We start from the raw sequence: 14479 nt of genomic DNA on the forward strand, positions 1-14479 counted from the left end.
GTTTATCCAGATTGGCTTGCCTCTTGAACTCTCACCTTTTAATTGGCTATGCACACCTTCTTTTGAAAGAAATAGCTCATGGTTTAAGGAAAGAAGTCTTGTGGGGTATGGATGTCATTTCAAGACCGTACCCTCCTTCTTCTGAAAGAATCCAAGACTGGAGAGTGCGTCCAAAGCGGCCGTGATTGGAAACAGTTTTAACCATTCATTTCACACATTCATCATCTTCTTGCTTTGTTTGGTAAAGGGGACGAGGTTGGTCCAAATACTATTTATTACCATTTTCTAAAAAATATTAACATTAAAATATTCTAATTTTTTCACTTTTTTATATTAAATCATTCACTTTTTATTATTATTCAAATAAAAAAATTACTACAAAACAAAACTTTTTCACTTTTTCATACCACTTTTTCATTTTTTTTTATACCAAACATTCTTATTTTTTTTCACATCAATCTACATCAACTATAGTGTCTAGGCCAACCCATTTGCCAAACACCACCTAAGTTAGAACTTTTTCTATTAGTATGAAAACTTGAACTTGTTCAAAGAAAAGTCAACTTTTTCTTTGTCACTTTTTTTTTCTTTCCTTTTTCTAATATATTGCATCCTATGTACTGTAATAATTAAGTTGGACTTGTTGGATGTTTCATGCATCTGGAATCATGATACATGAGCGTATATGAAATCGAATTCGTGTTTATGTATTGAGTTTGGGTTGTATTCATATTTTGATACAAGTTTATATACATTAATATTAACTCGACTTATTTATTTAAATGGGTCAGATTTATCAACCATAACTTGCTAATTAGGTGTTAAATTTGTAGATCGTATCAAAAATTACCAGTCCTAAATGTGTCGTATGTCAATTTCAAGTCGTATAAAGGCATATGTATAAGATTATATAAGTTAACTTATATAATTAAACCAATCAAATCTCTCAATTTTAATTTAATAATTTTGTGTTAGGTTGATATTGAATTGATAGATTGTGTAAAAAATTGAGTCATATTTTTTGGATGCATAAAAACCACTTCTTTGTTGATGAGAAAAGGAATAAAAATCCATTACGTTGTTGTGAAAATTCCAACATCAAATATTGTCAGCAAATTGGAATTTGGTCTACTTAATAAATGGAGGTCTAATAGGGTATCGTCATTCGTGAGCAAGTGCTGGTCAATATGATTCACTTGAGAGAGAAAGGTGTATGGATTGGAGTGCAGAAGAAGGCAGCAAGGCTGCTTTACACAAAGTCTATACACATCCTTCATCATTTTGAATCTTGGGTTGCCTTTGACTGAGTATAAGTTAACCCAAGTGCTTTTATTTTTTTCGGTTCCTTTTGTTTTTAATGAACAAATAAATAAACAATTGTTAGTGTTAGCGGAATTATTATTATTATTATTATTTTTTTTTTTTTTAAAAAAAGAATCATTAGATGGTAAGATCCATATATAGGAATTACATATTCAATGGTTAATTTGAAGAATAAATAATAATAAAAAATACAATAGAATATGAAATAGTATTTATCTTCCATATATACTTGGAGTTTACGAGGACAATACATCATCGTACTAGTTAATTAATTCATGGATGTCGTATAATATTAAACAATTAATTTAAGGTTAAATTCACTCTACTCTCTTGAAATTTTAAAGATTTTTCAATTCGAACCTTAATGTTTAAAAATTGGCAATGTATTCTCTTAATGTTTCAAAAAATTTTAATTCAGACTCTCTGTTACTAATTTACATGTAATTGGACAGAATTTTTTTTTTAAAAAAAAGCATAGAGGGTAATCAGATTTCCGTCCAATTTGACGGGATGGAAATTAGTAACGGAATATCTGAATTGAAAATTTTTGAAACATTAAGGAGTACATTGCCAATTTTTAAACATTGGGCTTCGAATTGAAAAACCTTTAAAACTTCATGGGTAAAGTGAATTTAACCCATTAATTTGATTTTTTTTTTTTCTTCAACTTTGACTTGATTTATGGATTCAAAGAAAACAACGAGACCTTGTAAGAATTACAATATGTTTTAAGCAAATCGATCTTCAAGAAACTTCTTTTTACGCTGTTGGGCGGCCATGATTGTCTTCAGCAATGAACTAATTCGTTTCTTCAACAATTTGGAACATTCACAAGCCCAAGAGAGCAAGTGCAGGTGTTTGGGTAAATAAATCAATAATAGATTAAGATTTAAGACTCAATTGATATATAAAAAATAAAACTATTATCTATTCAATATATGTTAACAAAATATAAATAAAATAAAACACAAAAAAATAGTTATTTCTTAATATATTTCAATTTCTAATTAAATCACTTATCAAAATGAAACCCAACGTTCTTTTATATCTCGAAAATTATATATGATTGAATTTATACTAAATTGTGCAGTAATCTGTACATTTCAAAGAGTCAGTCAGAAACTTATTTTCAATTTTGTTACAAAATCTAATTTTGATAATATTCATGGCCGGAAATGGTCAATCAGCAGCTGCATTATAATTAATATTGGCTGTTGTTGGTTGTATTAATTAATGATCAATTTAATGTTGCATGTGCATGGTATTAATTATTAGAATCGTGAGCTACTCCTGGGGGGACACCTTATATGCTGTTGAAAAGAGAAAATAATCAAGACTGCTCAAGCTGGTTAAAATCAAATCAAATATTAATAATCCAAGTCAAAGGTGCATAACTAAGACATGCTACCTTCCGACAACATGTTGCTCACTTTATCCTGACCACCAATGTCCCAAACATTCAAGCTAATTAATATTTTTATTTTCCATAGTCCCCTCATTAAATCCTGACAAAAAAAAAAAAAAAAAAAGAATTGAAAATAAACAGTATATCATTGCATAAAACAACGGCACTAGAGTATTTGCATATAACATTTTAGAGAATATATACTGACCAAATATTTAACTGATAAAATGGGATTATTAATAAACAAATACTAAATATTTTTTTGGTGTTTACCTGTGGGCTTTTGTGTTCTCCGCCGACGTCTTTAGTGTTCTGCTGTGTACGAACGGGGTTCTGTGGTGTCTGCATCATAGCCACCGCCAAAAACAATGGTTGCGGTGCCTCCAACAATCGGGACAATAGTGTTTATTGTGGTAATTATTCAGTTATGAAATTATAAAATTGGTTATCTTATAAGTGGTCAAGGCGCCCTTTAGTAAACGTTTTTGTTTCAATACTATTAATCTTTTTTTTTTTTTTTTTTTCCAAACATTTTCTTACTTTTTATATCACATCAATCACTTTTTATTATTATTCAAATAAAAAAATAACTACAAAACAAAATTTTTTCATTTTTCCATACTAAACATTTTTATTTTTTGACTTTTTTTTTTAAAAAAATATTTTTACTTTTTTTTTTACATCAATCAATTTTTGCTAGAATATCGTAGGGGTGTCAACCCGATCTGGTTTCCCGGTTTTTGGCCAAAACCGAAATCGGAACCGGGTACTCCAATTCTCGGTTTTGGGAAACCGGAACCGGAACCGGAACCGGAACCGGGACCTCGGTTAACCAGGGTCCCGGTTACCGGCTGGTTCTAGTTTTACCCAGTCCGGTAACCAGTTTTTGAAGAAAATTAGTTTTTGGACTTATTTTAGGTATTAGGCCTTAAATAAGCCCTTTTTTTTCTTTTTTTTTTTTTCATAAGTTAGCTCATTTAAAAAAAAAATAATAATAAATTCTATTAGTCTTTTTGTTTAAATTAAAGAGGCTTTGTTGTGACTATTCCAAATAATTAAAAAATAAACCTAAAAGGCCCAAAAATCCTAAAAAAATCAATGTTTTTGCCTATATGGGCCTTAGAAATAAAAATTCAATTTTTAAAAATACCATAAAAATCATTTTAAATTAGGTACGTAAAGAAAACATTAAAACAATAAAAAGTAAAAATGGAGAAGTGAAATGAAGAAGAGGACTAGAGGAGAAAATGGAGAAGAGGAGGGGCTTGCGGCGTGATGTGAGAAAAGAAGATGAAGGGGACTTAGGGGAGAAGTGAGAACCAGAGACGGGAGACCTAAACCTAAGCGTAAAAAAATTAAAAAATATTAATATATATAATATAATAATATATAAATATTATTTAATAAATTATAAACCAAGTTCCGGTATTCTAGGTAAAAATTGGGTACCAAAAACCAGGTACTGGAACCGGGGTACCTGATTTTTGAATTTTTCAAACCGAAACCGGAATTGGGTCCCCGGTTTCCCGGTAATTTTTGACACCCCTACAATATCAGATCAAAATTGTTTAATAAACACAAGTTTTTCTCTGCAGGCTTTCTGATAAGGATTCTAAGATCTCTTTATCTTATTTCTTAGTAAATAAGACGAAGGGACGAACCCTGTAATCAATTATCAAGTTAATTAAGTTATAATTAAAGCACACTTAACGGTAAAGTTTAGAAATTTAGGCTTTATTTGTCATATAAACAAATCCGAAACACCCTCTTGGGATAATTTTGCAAATAAAAAATCGAAGATCGTAAGAGTTGCCGTTTCCTGTGGCAGTCCGGAAACGCACCGTTTCAGCAAGCCTCATTCTCTCTGATTCTGAGCGAGATTCACATCGTTTTGTTGGCTCCGAAAACATGTTGGCAGCAACACTCTCTTTCCCTTGTTACGCAAAGCCCAGACGTCTAACAATCAGGAATTCTTTAACGAATTTCTCTAACCGCAACTCTCTGAAGCTCAGAGCGTCTCTCTCTGACTATCCCCTTGCAAGCAGAATCATGGTTAGAAGTAAAGTCATTTCTGTTCTCGTTTTATATACATCAATGATTTCCCATTTTCTTTGTATAAATTTGATTGATTTATCACCTGGGTTTTCTTCCGTGAATGGTATATTTCATTAACTCTTTATTTATTTTTAGTTTGAGAGCTTGTTGTTTCTCAAACTTTTGACTGAATTCTCATGTGGGTGGTCTTCAATTAGTGGAATAATGCACGAGTTTTTTCATTTTCTTCTACTTTCAGATTTTGTTTGTTTGTTAGTGCTGTTGTTTACTTGATTTTTGAGTTTGTTAAGTTCTGTTAGTTTTTTCTTACTTAAATCTTTTCATTTATATGCAACTTCGGTTGAATTCCTTCTGGGTTTTCTTCAATCAGTGATAAAATTCATGAATTCTTGAGTGTGTTACTATTTGAGAATTTGGTGTTCTCTTAGTACCTCTGTTCCTTGTGCAATTACGTGTTTAGATTCTTCATTTGTACCAATGGTTCCTTTTATGTGAAATACTCTAGAAGCTTCTGAAAGTGTTTTGCACTTGTTCACTTGGCCTGTGCATTTTCTATTCTAAATCTTAGGAAGGTATCCCTACATAATATATGTGCTTAAAGACATGAGTTTCTTAGAGCGGGAGTATCTTTCTAGAAGTAGCACATATGTGCATTTTCAAGTGCAGTCCTATGCAATTGTCAACTTCTAAATTCACTGCCTTGTTAAGGATGGAATGAAGCAGGAAGATCACCTTGCTTCCATCACCAAAAAATATTTTTTTTTACAAGTAATATAATTTTATCAAAAAGCGAAAGGGGCGGCTCAAATACTTAGGAAGTATACAAGAGAGACACCCTAACTTAAAAAAAGAAAAAAAAAAAAAATCAAGAATATCATTAAAGCTAGTAATATAAAGGCACTCAAAGGTGGTGTCTAGTGGTATAGGATTTTTGAGGAAGAAAACGTTTAGATCCCACCACCATTCTCTCGCAATCCTCAAAACTACAATAATTTCTTTGTCTCTAAATACTCCACATTTAGCAAGACGTGATCATCTTCCACATTGCTACCCTTTGAGGTGAGCCACATTGCCCTTTTCAGCAAGTAAAGAGATCCACCACGCACCTAGACATGACCCACTTTAACCTATAATGGGTGAAGATAGAACTCCATAAGGCATAAGCAATCTTACAAAGGAGTAGGAGGTGATTTACAAATTGTCCATTCTTCTTGCACATGCAACACCAATTTACCACTTTGAGATGCTGTTTTCTTAAGTATCTAACTTGAGGATATTTCCTAGAGCGGCCGACCACTTAGAATGCGACTCTTGGAAGAACCTTACTTCATCAAATACTCCTCCTAGGGAAGGGGCCACTGTTATGGGAAATAGGGACGCTATAGCACGATCTAACATCAAGCAACCCTCTTTTGGAAGGGGCTCAACACAACTTGTCCTCACCAAAAAATAATTAGAGATCAATATCAATAGATGTCAGAGAAAATTTTGATGATGAAAAACGTTATCTATTTTTTTGAAACTGGAAATGACATCCCACTTTGCAGAAATTATAGAATAGTTAAAAGTGTTCTATATTTATATTCACTTTCATATAAAAGTTGAGTGTCCGTGTATGTAAAAATGCTGCATGCTTTGTGGTGTTGCAATATGTAATCCTTTAATATGAAGTTTTCAATAAATAGTTCAAGTATTACAGATGGTCTAAATGTTTTACTAGTTAACCAAATAAACACTGTTGTAAAGGGGAAAAAAAAAGTATAAATAAAATAAAATAAAACAAACACAACAGAATTATGAAAAGCAGTGGTTCTGGTTTACACAAAACACACATGGTAAACTGTATAGTGCTCAACTTATTTTGCAGCAGAAACATATGTATGTACTTTTATGAGATAAGAAGTTTACCATATGCTTATACCTTTTACTTTCTTGTTACAGTATGTTTTGTTATTAAAGATACATGAGAAAGAAAAAAGACTTACAAATGAATATGGTGGTTGCTGCTTAGGGTTTGTGGAAGATGGTGGTATATCCTAGCTGGCATAATTATTTGAAAGGGCTTTAAAGGTTTGAGCCAGTCAAGGGTGGAAAACTGATAGTTTTGGAATCAATCAATGATATTCTTTTCCGTGGAAGTTTAGGCTACAGTTATTGAACAATGATTTCAAAAAGAAACAAGACCTTTTTTCTCTGAAACTTTGAGATAGGTTATTCAATTTGTGTTCGTGTTTTCACATGTGCAAGGAGGGTCTCTCCTGCTCTATGCTTTAATTAAAGTATAATTTCCTGAACAGATTCCACACCCCTTTATTTATCTCCATTCAACTCACTGAATTTGGTAATATTGGAAAATTTTTGGAGGAGTGATGCTTCTTTGAATCTTACCCCTTCTCCCATAAAATATATGAGATAACTATTTAAATTTTATCCAATTCCTGAACTAATCGTTACTTAAGCTTTGATTACTGAAATGGGGGGTTTTTTCCAGCATGATAAAATAGTTAGAAAATTTGGTTATTGTAAGTAGCTGTATTAGTTTTCAATAAACAATTAAACATAAATAATGCTTTTACTGTGTATCATGAATGGAGATACTTGCAATTTACTTTTATTTTCTGCATTAAATAGCTCGAAATTCAATGTTATAGACTTATAGTTGACTCTGTTGTATGGTTTCATTAACTTTATGAAACACTTAACTGGATTGACCCTTTATTAGTCTTTTTTAATAAGTAATTTTAATATTTAGATTTGAACACTCTATTGAGTCTTGGTATTTTCTACGTTGTACCTTTTTCAAATCCATTTTGATTATACTTGGTTTTGTTTACTTTTATACTAAAAATATATTTTTTTAAGTGTCACCGGTATCATAAATTGTTGCTTTGTGAACTAAGCATGTTTGACTATTTAACTTTTATATCTAGTCTATTATTATTGAACTGTTAAGATGTAGCATGATGAGCCTATCTTCAGGGTTTTCTTCCATTACTACTATAATTTAGAAATTTTATTTATTTATTTATCTTTTTAATCTGAGAGTATATTGTTATTTGATTTATGATTGATTTCTTATCTGGCTTTTCTTCAATTAGTGGTATGATGCATGATTTTGAGTTGTGTTGGTAGTGTTTTATGTCAATTCTATTGCTAATATGATTTCATAAATTTTTGTTAATGAAAATTTGCTTTGCCTTCCATTTGGGTATGAGTAATGCTAGAAATCACATTTTTATTCACAATTATCCCGCAATGCTGATGTGACAATCCCAACCAACCATTAGATCAATCATTGTTAAAAAAAGTAAAAAAAAAATTCAAGGCTTGGTTAGGACTAACACATGGCATTGTGAAATAGTTGTGAGATAAAAATGTGGTTTCTAGCATTACTTTTCGAGTATTTCTCCAATTAGCAATTTAATTCAGGTACACATTTTACCGAATGATTGGTAACCCTCAAGGACGGTGGGGGGTTGTGAAGCCTACTCATTTCTTGTTTGGCTAAAATGCATCTTGGTCCTTTAAGTTTGAGTTTGTTGTTCCCTGAAGTTTTATTTTTTATGATGTTAATCCGGAAGTTAGGATTTGTGATTACTTTGGTCATTCCATCAAGTGTTTTCAACAGTGGACATGTTTATTGTCATACGTCACTGAATAAGTATAAAATAAACTTAGTATTAGCTTTTCTTACGTTTGCTGGGAAGGAAAATAGATTGCTGTCCCATCACCAGGAGTTGAATTGGTGAGAATTCCCCAAAAAACTATAATTTATTTCAAGCGTCATCTTTATCACAAATTGCTGCTTCTCATGGGTGATTAATGTAAGCTTTGTAGATCGAATATGTTTGATTATCTAACCATTTAGATGTAGTCTTGATTTCCGCCCTCTGATAACCTGGACATTGGTTGAATGAGCACAGAGCTTGTCAGTTCTGGATGACTTTTCTTTGGCCATGATGTGGGGTTGTTGGTTATGATTATACAGTAGTATACATATATTAACTTTGGTAGATGTCTTTTCCTGTCCACAATTCTTGATTTTGTTTACTTAATCTCGCTAGAATGAAATAGCAAAAGTTGTCACCATTTTTCGCATATTATCCATCTTGATCGCTTGATTCACAGGACCCAGAAACACTGGCCTGTTGCATGTTGTGTTCAATTGCCTTTTAAATGCAACAGACTCTTCTCAAATTCTTGATCAATAGCTCTCTTTGTTCTAATTATGTATACTGAAGTGCAGATTTACCATATTCAACCAGTGAAAGTAGTCTGCGACAGGAATTTTCAAATTTTGGCGAGATTGCTGAAGGTAAATCATCTTGAGCATTTAGTATGTTTGATATTTTCTTCCCTCTTTTTTCACTGTGTCACTGTATTTACAATCTCTGGCAGTGAAGCTAGAAAAGAATGGAGCCAGAAAGTGGTCAAAGGGGTATGCATTTATTCAGTATACTTGTCAAGAAGACGCCATGCTAGCCCTAGAAAATATGGATTACAAGGTTCTACTTTGCCACCTCTCTCTTGTTATTCAGCTCAGAGATTTACCTAAAATAGTATTTATCTTTTTTTTTTCTTCAGAATTTTGATGGCAGGGTGATTTATGTTGAGCTGGCAAAGCCTGGGGGCAATGCCTTTGGAGGACGCCCAAGAACCTCTGGACCCCCAAAGGTGCAGCATTTGCAGGAGCAAGATGAGGTGCCAGATTGCTGGTACTAACCAATTTGTTTTGGATTAAACCAAGAATATAGGGAAAAATAACAAAAACCAGTTGGGGAGCTGCAGCACTTGTAATTTTCTCATTCTTAGTGATAAAATGGTATATTAATTTAATATATACAATATGTTTTGTATATGTATGTTTTTTTCCTGAGCAAGTAAGAAAGACAAGAAAAAAATAATAATAATAATTAAAAAAAGACACATGATTTTTTAATATGATTTGCTTTGTCCAAAAAGGACGATTTTGAATATGTATTTGTTCAACCAGCATGTGCAATCTTTTTCTTCAAGGGAATTGATTTCATTGGACCAAGAAAAGGTCGAGTTGACTTTTCAGTCAAATTTGGACTTTTGAATTTTTGTATTTATTATTATTATTTTTTAAAATCATTTAGTCCATTCAAATCTTACTAAAATTTATGATTAAATTTACAACGGTACTATTAAGACGGCCGTTTTGTCTTGAACTCAAAGCTGATTTCTGAAGAAACTTTTGCTCAGCTTTCCCAAACCCTAGTGAAGAAAGCCAGGTTGGGAAAATTATTTTTGTCTTGATATCATCATGTAGCAATAGCAGCATTCATGTAATGCCCTTTGCTTTCATTTATTTTCGTCTCTGTTTAGAAAAAAAATTAAATAATATTATAAAAATAGAGAGAAGTTATGGTGCAAGTAAATAGAGCACAATTTGGCTCGTAGGCGTTCGATAGATAGAGTTAATATTTTTGGTGATAGTATTTAAATATTCAGATTTTTGTAAGCTTGTTCAAATGAACTTGGGGTTCGTTCGAATGAAGGGAATCTTCATGTGGCAATCCTATGTGAGGATGAGAGAAAATTGGACAGCTAAGATTCAAACCTAAGGAAGTTGAATGAGAATGACATCTCTACATTGCAGTGACACGCCGAGTTGTAGGTGAAGATGGATGGTTGAGATTTGATCTGTTAGGCTTGTTCGAATGTCCTACAGGTTCATTCGAACGATCAGAGGTTGGCATGCATGAGTAGATGAGATTCAACGTTCAACTTTCTTCCCCTTCCTTTGTTCTAGTAGTCTATATATATATATATATAGAGAGAGAGAGAGAGAGAGAGAGCAAGGAGTTCAAGAGCAAGCTTGAAGAAAGATGTTGCAAAGGGGCAAATATCTCATCTGTTATGTAAAGGTTTTCTGGGTATTTTTTGTTAAAGTTTTGGAGAATGATAGTTTGTAGATGCTTCAGTACGTATTATAGTACGTATTATAGTGAAGTTTGTTCGTGAGTGTTGTTGTATTGTTGTTGAAGTTATGATGTTCAATTTTGGGAAAGGGTTTGAATATGTATTGTTGAAGAGTAAGATTTTTATTTTTATTTTTATTTATTTTTATTTTTTATTTTTAAAGATGTTTGAGCAGTTTTCCAAATGGTGATGTGGAGGGGGCCCTGTGTAACCGAGGGATCAACTAAGTAGCTAACTGAATAATCAACAAAAAGAAAGGATCAAAGCTACTGGCGTTGTTCGGCCAGAGGAAGCTCCGATGCCTAAGTTAGTCACAGTGTTTAAGAGAAAGATGAACTTGAAGATTATGTGTGAGATAAAAAATATGCTGGATATTCTGTTTTGGAGGGTAAAAAGAAGTTACCGAAATAGTGAGAGGGGACCCCCTTTTTATAGGCATCGGGTTGTACCTGTTCATCTAACACTGTGGACCTACCGAGGGTCCACGTGTCGTTAATATATCGAAAAGCAGTAAATAAGATATTTATTCAGATATGTCTATCATTCTTGAGGGTAACACTCGGTTATTAACTCAGGCTCGGCTAACCGAGCCTGATAACCGAGTGTCGATAATATACTTTCAGATAAGCCGAAATTTGCCGAACATGAATTTGTTTTGAACAGTAAAAATGATTGAGCTTTGGGAATGGGCCGACAGACTTTGTACTGGGCCCAACCCAGCTGATTCATGACCCAACAGTTACCCCTAATTTCCTTTTCTAACAAAATATGGAAATTACATGCAGATAACTGAGTGTAATTTTAGTTTTTGGCAAAACGAGCGATTGGCTCTAAAATTTTAAATTTTGAATTTTCAAAAGATAATAACCGAAGCGTTTTTATCTTACCTCCGCCTTTTGAGAGCCACGCGTCAAATTCTCGGTGGTTTTAAGCCTCTGCAGCGACCACGCGTCAGCTTCCGCGTGGAGAAAGGAATGAAAAGGCGCCTCTTCGCCGAACCCTAAACCCTAGGGTATTAAATGCACCGATTCACCGAAAGCCCTTTAAAAAACCTCCTTCTTCCTCACTTATCCTCCATTGTTTATCTCGCAAAAGCCATTGTCGTTCTTTCTGAGCTTCTGTCAACCTCTCTTCTCTTTCAAATCTGGCATTTCTGCATACAAGCCTTTTTGCTGATATTATTTCTCACAAGTAGTGTATTTCAGAGATTCGGTCGAGTCTTTTTCTTTGGCTGAACCTTTTGTCCACCTAAACTGCCCCATACTTTATTACCTTGATTTCGTCTTCCCTCCGATTTGAACATTCGGTCAATCACCTCCATTTAAGCGTTGCCCACATATATTCCAACAGGGACCTACTTCCATCCCTTGTCTTATATCCCTCTACTATCGATACCCGATGAGCCGCAGGGTTGAAGACATTCCCAAGGCACTGGGTGAATCACACCCTGTTACTTGGTTATCAAAAGTGTCAAAGCGTGATGAGCCTAAAATTCGCGCAAATTGGCGCATCCCTGACTCGGTTTGGCTGCGCTTTGACACCGACAGTGTCGGAGCAGTAGTGGATGCCGACAGTAACGAGATTTGCGTCTTCTTGGAGATGTTCCGAGTAGGGTTCAGTTTGCCTCTACTGAGGGTAGTTCGGGAGCTATTGAGCTACATTCGAATAGCCCTTCTTCAATTGGTCCCGAATGGGTGGAGAGTATTCTTCGCCTGTATGATAGTTTGGCCGAAGATTCTTGGAGAGGAACATCCACTCACAGTCGCGGAATTTTTGAAAATTTACCGACTGACAAAGTGCTCCAGAACCGAATTCTAGTTCACCTTTCAACTCCAAAAGACAAAAAAACTCCTCACTTTCAAGCGTACCTACTCCAGCAACAAGGGATGGAAGGATGAGTTCTTCTTTGTCCAAGGTGACTGGGAATTCTCACCTTCTGAAGTAATCAGGGACCCAAGCGTCCCTTGGGAAACTATTGCTCCATCAAACCGAGGTAAAACTGAGCTTAACTTTATTGTCTTTACTATATTTCTTTTTGCAGCAAAGTTAACCTTGACATCTGCTTTCAGGTCAACAAGAACCTCGTCTAAACAGGGAGGAGGCGAAGCGTGTGCAGGACGTATTAGATTACGCCGAGCTTCATCCTCTGGAGATGAATTATGACATCCTCATGGTTGATGAGAAGCTGAGGAGATATGTGTGGACTCCTGCCCCCGCAAGGCTGGTAGAAGCTGATCCACCGAGAGTACCAGCTACCGAGTTGTTGAGAAGGCCGACTGCTAGGGCTGCCGAGTCTTCTAGGCCAAGGACTGTCGGAGCTGGGGGATCTTCCAAGGGAAAAGGCAAAAGGAAAGTTGAAGAAGCTTTCTCGAAAAAACCCTCGGCGCGGCCACCAGTTACTGCAAGAACTTCTCAGATGATTGCTAACGAGCCGGAGGACCCTCACATTCCTTCTTTACAGAAGAATAAGAAGAGAACCAAGACCACTGCGGGGGAAAATAAGAAGAAAATTAAAGCTGCCGAGGATACCTCGCAGGCAGCGGGACTTGTTACCAAACCGGAGCCGAGAGGAGTAATAGCACACTCGGCTGCCGTATGTGAAGAAGCGAGAAATGGGGGCACAAATGATCCGAGAGCCCTTGAGCCAGAAACAACTGCCCCTCATATCACAACATACTCAGAAGTCCTTGGTGGGGTCAGGGAGTTCCTGAGTAGACAGGATAAATCGGCTCAGGATGCCCTTCTTGCAAAGCGAACTCCCCCAACTTCTTCTCACACCCCTGCTCGAGCTGAAGTTTCTGCCTCGGCAGTCCTGGAAGTCACCCCCCCTTCGGCCGTCGCTCGTTCCTCTACTCCCACAGAGGCTGTGCAGATAAGTTCTTCCGAGTCTGAGGAAGAAGAACCAGTAGATGTTGAAGAGGTCTTTACCTACCTGGCCTCCAAAGCACCAAACGTAGAACCCTTGGCGGTAATCCATCCAGGCCAAACCGAAGGAGAGCATTCGTCTCCACACCCTGAGGTTGTTAGCACCGAGCCTGTGGTTGAAGAAGTTATGGGCAGTGGGCCTGAGGTTGAAGAACCGGTTGCCTCTGGACCCTCGGTTACTGAGACCGTTGACCATGTGCCAATAATTACTGAGCCGATGGTCGCCGAGCAAACTTTTGTCGAAGGGGTGGTTAAAGTGTCTGAAGATGATGAGCAGGTGGACGCGGAATTTGTAGCAGCCACTGATGGAGTTGCTGAAGAAGAGGTTGGTTTCCACTTTCCATCTGGTGAAGAATCATCACATCTTAGGGAGTCATCCCAACCTGGGAGTGGTGAACCACTGAGTATGACCCTGGAGAGTCCCCTTGAGCAACTAAAGAGTATCCTTATGGAGAATCCTGACGGGGCTCCTCGGACAGCTGATTCCTCGGCAGAGCGCACACCCGACCCAATCTTTTGGACTTTTGGGGAGCCTCTCTCTTGATTAGGTGACAAATGGCTCGAGAATCCTTTCACTCTTTTGGTCGGTGCGATCCCGGCCAATAATCCAGTGGACATCAGTGCTCAATTCCCAAAGGAAGTGATGGAGCATATGTTGTACCATTAGCTTGAGGTAAATATATCTCTATCCACTTGACTTCTGATAATAATATTTTGTTCTAATAAACTTCTTTCCATTTGCAGGGGTCAATGCAAAGCATGAACTACTACCTTCATTTCAAAAGGTCCGCTGAAAGTTCTGCTCGAGCAGCTGAGGATGCCAAA

The 14479-nt window shown here is 35.7% G+C and overlaps 1 protein-coding gene across 3 annotated transcripts; it reads left to right on the plus strand.

Moving 5' to 3' along the window:
* Positions 1–4528: 4528 nt before the first annotated feature.
* Positions 4529–9639, plus strand: LOC132171745 (RNA-binding (RRM/RBD/RNP motifs) family protein). 3 transcript variants are annotated; one of them, XM_088512035.1, is made up of 4 exons: positions 4529–4787; positions 9030–9098; positions 9187–9221; positions 9368–9639. In XM_088512035.1, the coding sequence occupies exons 1-4, from the start codon at positions 4637–4639 to the stop codon at positions 9503–9505; spliced, it is 393 nt and encodes a 130-aa protein (XP_088368161.1). In that variant the 5' UTR covers positions 4529–4636; the 3' UTR covers positions 9506–9639. The 3 variants fall into 3 exon arrangements, with proteins under 3 accessions (XP_088368161.1, XP_088368160.1, XP_059439121.2); XM_088512034.1 differs by having other exon boundaries at positions 4531–4780; positions 9187–9288; XM_059583138.2 differs by having other exon boundaries at positions 4533–4787; positions 9182–9288.
* The last annotated feature ends 4840 nt before the right edge of the window (positions 9640–14479 follow it).

This window comes from Corylus avellana, chromosome 1 (assembly GCF_965113065.1).
Source record: "Corylus avellana chromosome 1, dhCorAvel1.hap1.2, whole genome shotgun sequence".
In the NCBI taxonomy this organism is placed as follows: domain Eukaryota; kingdom Viridiplantae; phylum Streptophyta; class Magnoliopsida; order Fagales; family Betulaceae; genus Corylus; species Corylus avellana.

Bases quoted from the DNA above. Each gene is read 5' to 3' on its own strand.
- LOC132171745 (XM_059583138.2), top strand. From the start codon at position 4,637: ATGTTGGCAGCAACACTCTCTTTCCCTTGTTACGCAAAGCCCAGACGT. The intron at 4,788-9,029 runs GTAAAGTCATTT...ACTGAAGTGCAG, and splicing joins AAGCAGAATCATGGTTAGAA to ATTTACCATATTCAACCAGT. The intron at 9,289-9,367 runs GTTCTACTTTGC...TTTTTTCTTCAG, and splicing joins TAGAAAATATGGATTACAAG to AATTTTGATGGCAGGGTGAT.